The sequence below is a fragment of the Epinephelus moara genome, chromosome 20, assembly GCF_006386435.1.
Source record: "Epinephelus moara isolate mb chromosome 20, YSFRI_EMoa_1.0, whole genome shotgun sequence".
Taxonomy (NCBI): domain Eukaryota; kingdom Metazoa; phylum Chordata; class Actinopteri; order Perciformes; family Serranidae; genus Epinephelus; species Epinephelus moara.
The window spans coordinates 35,943,836-35,949,835 of NC_065525.1; the positions used below are offsets into that span (position 1 = coordinate 35,943,836).

At 43.3% G+C, this 6,000-nt stretch overlaps 1 protein-coding gene across 1 annotated transcript; it reads left to right on the plus strand.

Moving 5' to 3' along the window:
* Nucleotides 1-3,980: 3,980 nt before the first annotated feature.
* On the plus strand, nucleotides 3,981-5,971 carry LOC126408559 (dispanin subfamily A member 2b-like). Its single transcript, XM_050074184.1, has 2 exons — nucleotides 3,981-4,247; nucleotides 4,859-5,971. Exons 1-2 carry the CDS (start codon nucleotides 4,035-4,037, stop codon nucleotides 5,039-5,041), a joined length of 396 nt encoding a protein of 131 aa, XP_049930141.1. The 5' UTR covers nucleotides 3,981-4,034; the 3' UTR covers nucleotides 5,042-5,971.
* Nucleotides 5,972-6,000: the final 29 nt, after the last annotated feature.

Here is a 6,000-nt window from a genome sequence, read left to right on the forward strand (position 1 = left end):
AGGTCGCACCGGTCTATAACCCGCACCCAACTTTTTAGATGAAAAAAAAGGGGAAAAAAGTGCGACTTATACACCAAGTTTTACGGTAAATGCTTTGGAAATCTAGAATCAGAAACAGAAATACTTATCAATTGCCGTGATGAAACTGTGATTCGTTATAACTGTGACAGGCTACGTGCATGGTCAGCACATGCCCACTACTGCAACTAATCCAACTAACATTCACATTACATTCTGTATATCTGTGCGTTCCAGTATGCCAGAAAAAGATTTAGTATGTCCCTACACATAATCTGTTAAATGCAGTATGCCAAAAATACCAGGATGTTCTACCACATCCGGTCTGATTTTGTAGTATGCAAGTCCAACTCACAATCTTCTGTGCAGCGACACCCACTGACCCACAAACAGATGATGGCTTGACAGCTGACTGACAGCTGTCAGAAGTCACAGTGATGGAAGACAGCGCATTCAAGTAACTGATGACCAGTAGAATGGTAATAACAGGAATACTGATTGTTTCAGTAATCATAAATATTACAAACAACTATAGGACATAACTATAAAAACAACTGACAGATCTGCAGATGTAAGTTCACTGTCATAAATATCATATGTTTGAATCTACAATCTGTGCAGTTATAACTTTAAACGACACACATTGCAAAGTAACAACAGCAGAGCTCTGCGGGTTGATCTCCGTCTCTGGAGAACTCAGTGAGTGGCGTTTGTTTTCTCTCCAAAGTAACAGATATAAAAGCAAAAGGGTCAAAGTTCAGGGTGTAATGTTATGAAACAGTAGGCTCGTTTGAGATGAACTGTGCCTCACCTGGAGAGTGGACGACATCAGGCGGCTGCAGCAGGAGGCGGTGTCAAAAAGCTGTTGTCAAGTTGTGCAGTTTCCAGCAGCCTTCAGTCTGTACAGGAAGTCACAGAAAACATTCACATGTTAGATCTGATGTTGATTTATTAGAATATTGTCAGACTCATATATAAGTTTGTTCTCAGTCTCAAATTGTTTTAATTATCATAGATTAATTTATGTAATTTATGTTCATGGTTCAACCTCAATTTCCAGTCAACATCATATCAGTTTGCTGTGGCAGTTTGATCTGTCCTCTCAACTACACAGGCTAAATAATTGGACACAAAACTAACTGGCATACAGTGTGTGCTGATCGCCGGTGATCGAATGTGCACAGGCCTGCTGGCCTGCAGCTCCTACATATACTAAAAGTATGCGATTCGGAACATACCAATTGATGTGATCCTGTTGCCAAATAATTTCCAGAAGATTGTAGCCAGGTACTTTAGCTGATACAAGTCAACAATCGGTCCATCTCTGTGTAGTAATATGGCAAGCCGTTTTAACATTTAATAGCTAGACTGGATATTCATTACTGATATCTGCAACATAATTTTGCCTAGTCAAAACTCTTATTCAAGATATCTGTAATTAGATTTTGACTAGTCAAAATTATGTTGCAGATATCAGTTTAAGATATCTCTAATTCCAGTTTGAGATATCTACAATTTAATTTTGACTAGTCATGATTCAAGTTCAAGATATCTTTAATTATCATCAATTGAAGATATCTACATGGTCCTTTCTAGATATCTTGAATTAGTTGAATTGAGTTTCAGATAGTCAGAATGAAGTTGTAGATATCTTGAACTTGAATTAGAGATATCTCCAATTCAGTTGCAGATATCCGCAATAAGAATTGCAGATATCCGCAACTACATTGGAGATATCTATAATGACAAACCCCATACACATGAATGGCAAAAGTAATTGAATCGTACGAGTCAAAACTGAATTATAGATATCTTAAATTAGACTTTTGAGTAGTCAAATTCTAATTACAGATATCTGTAACTGTAGTTTTGACTAGTCAGAATGACGTTATAGATATCTTCAATTAAAATTCATACTAGTCACAATGACATTACCACTAGTCAAAATGACGCTGATATCTATAATGGTAATTTCGGAGAGTCAAACTTAGCTATTAAATGTTAAAACGGCTTGCCATAGTAGTAATGCCCATTCGGTCCCATGTCATACTTCCTGCCTCATATTCAGCGACATCAACTCGCTCTGGCCTGCACTCTGTCACACAGTGGTAGAGATTTTGGCTGTGCTGGCTGCCTGCCCCAAACCCTGTGAAAAACACTCTGCTTTGATTTATTTATTTTTAATATTTCACAATTTTATATTTTAGAAACCAGATTAGGACAACAGTCTTTTAACACAAACAGTCTTTAACACAAATGTTTTTCCACACTATTCTTTTTTTTTCTCCTCTGAGAACCGTCACCTTATCGTGGTGGAGGAGTTTGAGTGCCCTAATGACCCTAGGAGCTGTGCTGTCGGGGGCATTTTGCACCTGGTAGGGTTTACCATGGCAGATTGGTTCTGGGCGAAGGGTCAGACGAAGAACGGTTCAAAAGACCCTTCATGATGGACAAAAGCAAGGACACGTGTACCCGGCCCGGAGGGTTACCGGGGCCCCGCCCTAGAGCCAGACCTGAGGTTGGGCCCGTGGGCGAGCGCCTGGTGGCCGAGCCTTCGCCCATGAGGTCTGGTCTGGCCGGGCCCAGCCCGAACCGGCTACATGGGCTCGTCCCCCTGCAGGCCCACCACCCGCAGAGGGATCCAGAAGGGATCGGTGCTATGTGGATTGGGCAGCAGACCAAGGCGGGGGCCTTGGCGGTCCAATCCTCGGCTACAGAAGTTGGCTCTTGGGACATGGAATGTCACCTCTCTGGCGGGGAAGGAGCCGGAGCTTGTGGAAGAGGTTGAGCGCTACCGGCTAGATATAGTCGGCCTCACCTCGACACATAGTTCCGGGTCTGGAACCCTAGTCCTTGAGAGGGGTTGGACTCTCTCCTTCGCTGGAGTTGCTCCGGGTGAGAGGCGGAGGGCCGGGGTGGGCTTCCTGATAGCCCCCAGACTCTCTGCCTGTACGTTGGGGTTTACCCCGGTAGACGAAAGGGTTGCTTCCCTGCGCCTTCGGGTCGGGGAACGGGTCCTGACTGTTGTCTGTGCTTATGCACCGAACAACAGTTCAGAGTACCCACCCTTTTTGGAGTCCCTGGGACGGGTGCTGGACAGCGCCCCGACCGGGGACTCCATTGTTCTGCTGGGGGACTTCAACGCTCACGTGGGCAATGACAGCGGGACCTGGAGGGGCGTGATTGGGAGGAACGGCCTGCCCGATCTGAACCCGAGTGGTGTTCAGTTATTGGACTTCTGTGCGGGTCGCAGTTTGGCCATAACTAACACCATGTTCAAACATAAGGATGTCCATCGGTGCACGTGGCACCAGGACAGCCTAGGTCGCAGGTTAATGATTGACTTTGTAGTCGTATCATTTGACCTGCGGCCATATGTTCTGGACACTCGGGTGAAGAGAGGAGCAGAGCTGTCAACTGATCACCACCTGGTGGTGAGTTGAATCAGGGAGGACGCCGCGCAGACCTGGCAGGCCCAAACAAACAGTGAGGGTCTGCTGGGAACGAGGAAGGAGGACGACGAGTACGAGTACTATTCTTTTTTCCCGTATCATTCAGAAGGGGAAATTGCTTAAATCACCCTAGTCTCACCCTACAGTACACTATCACCCCTTGAGAAAAACACAACCTAATTTCTACATTTCCTTTTAAAACAGGCCAGTGGTGACTTCATGTCTGGTTGCTCTTCTTTAGCAGGTGATTGTTTTTTTTACACAATAGTGGAGGAATATTTAAAGGACTGTTGTTGAACAGAATTTACTGCATTTTACATTATACCTGTAAACACTTCAGAACTCTAAGAAAGCAAAAGGCCATGCACTGTATGTTCTTTACCGAAGCAACAGCCAACACAAGTGTGTTGCATTTACCTCACTGGCTTTCAAAGGGGAAAAAAAGCTTGCATGTGTTAACCCCAAAAGGCTTTAAAAAAAAACAAAACACACTTACAGAGACAGATGAGATCCTGCACACCTTCCTGCAGCCCCTCACTTCAAACTACAGTTGAGCAGACAGCGATGAATCCAGCAGGTTACACGCCTGAGGCTGTTCCATTGCAGGGGGGGTATGATGGGCGCCCTGGACAGCCTGGAGGACATTCAGTGGTTCAGCACACCACTGTGAACGTCATCACCGAACCCCCCAAGGACCACATCATCTGGTCCCTCTGCAGCTTTGTCTACTCAAACCACTGCTGCCTTGGACTGGCGGCTCTCATCTTCTCAGTCAAGGTGAGTTTCATTCATGAGGAATTTTCTCTCACTGCCTATTAAAGAATATTGGAAGAAAAAAGAGTTTAAGCCAAATCTTGCATCTCAAAAAGCAGATTTTAAAAAGAAGAGACAGGGTTAGAGGGAAAAAAAGAAGGCTAAAAAAAGGCTTTACTGAGTTTTTCTGACTAAGACACAGACCTCACTTAGACCATGACAAGAATCATTCAGAGGACGGGCAGTTGGGGGACGAGGAATATTCATCTCTCAGATTTTAGATATTATAAGGCTTAAAAATTACAATTAAACTATTGAAAAATCAAAATACAAAGAAGGGAAAAAATAATGAATAAATAAGATAAAACAAAGACAACAGAGACTTAAATGCTTTACAAACTTTATTTTCATCTATGTCCACTTTAGAACCAGGAATACAACAATTATTCAATAACTACATTGAGGAAAATAGAGAATGGTCATTTGTAGCATAAAGATACAGCAAACAAGAATGAAAAGCTTTTGCAGGAGTTTATGAGATCGTCCTGATGCTCAGTGGTAGCAGTTTAAGTTCCCTTGAGGTCGAGCATATCTGTGAATCCACTTTTAAAATCAATGTGCTTTGGTCCTTCCAGGCCAGAGACCGGAAGGTGGTTGGAGATCTGGAGGGTGCCCGACACTACGGCTCCACTGCCCGCTGTCTCAACATCTGGGCCACCGTCCTGGGTTGCATCATGGTCCTCATTATAATCATCCTCTTCATTGTACAGGCAGTTGCATTATCCAGAATTCACAGCATGTACAATTATGGTTACTGAGGCTAAATTCCAAATATTGTCCAAGTTTCCTGCTGCTGTGGCTTGTTGATGCTTACGTTTCTTTGCTTATTGAACACATTTTTTTTTTTTTTACATTTTTTACATTTTACATGTATTCTCAAACTAAAACGATGCACATTTTTATTAGTGTTACAAAAGTCTTAAAGGGAACTCATCCGTGTCTCCTTAAATGATTACAATTTGTAATCAGTTATGCCTGATGTTATTACATTCTGATTTTCCTGTCTACAAGGCCTGTGTTTCAGCAAATCTTAGAAAACCAGAGCAGTTTTATCTGTCAGTAAAGGTGTCTGCTTCATAACCGACCACTGTGTTAATTTGTAACTGATGGTGATTTCAAGCTAAAGAACGTCTCCACCAGAAGTGGAAACGGGGACCTGGTGTCTTATTTTCTGATCTCACATTGAAAAGATGTGGTTTGACCCAGTGTTATAAACAATTCCAAAGCAAAATAGTGTTTCTCAATCTGTATGAATAAGAGCAGTGTATTGAGCCTATAGCACCCCAAAGAACAATGCACACTCTATCTGTAAAATTCACTTTATGATGACTGAAACTGAAATTTGTGGTGGTGCGGTTGTTAGCATTGTCGCCTCACAGCAAGAGCCTTCCTGGTTTGAACCACCCTGCGTTCAAACCAGGAACCTGTTTGAACCCAGGGTGGGGAAGCCCATCTGTGCAGAGTTGGCATGTTCTCCCCGTGTCAGCGTGGGTTTTCGCCGGGTACTCCGATCTGGATCTGAACCAACTGCAGTCACATGACTCATTGTTTGGGTTAAACATGAGCATGTTACAGTCCTGGAGGATTATTAATGTGCACCTCCTCCTGGTCCACTTGTAAATGCTGCCGTGAGAACACAAACCAACTCTAGGCAATTATACAACTTCGTAACAAAATGAGTCCCTGATTCAGACCAAAGGACTAAAATGAACAATGA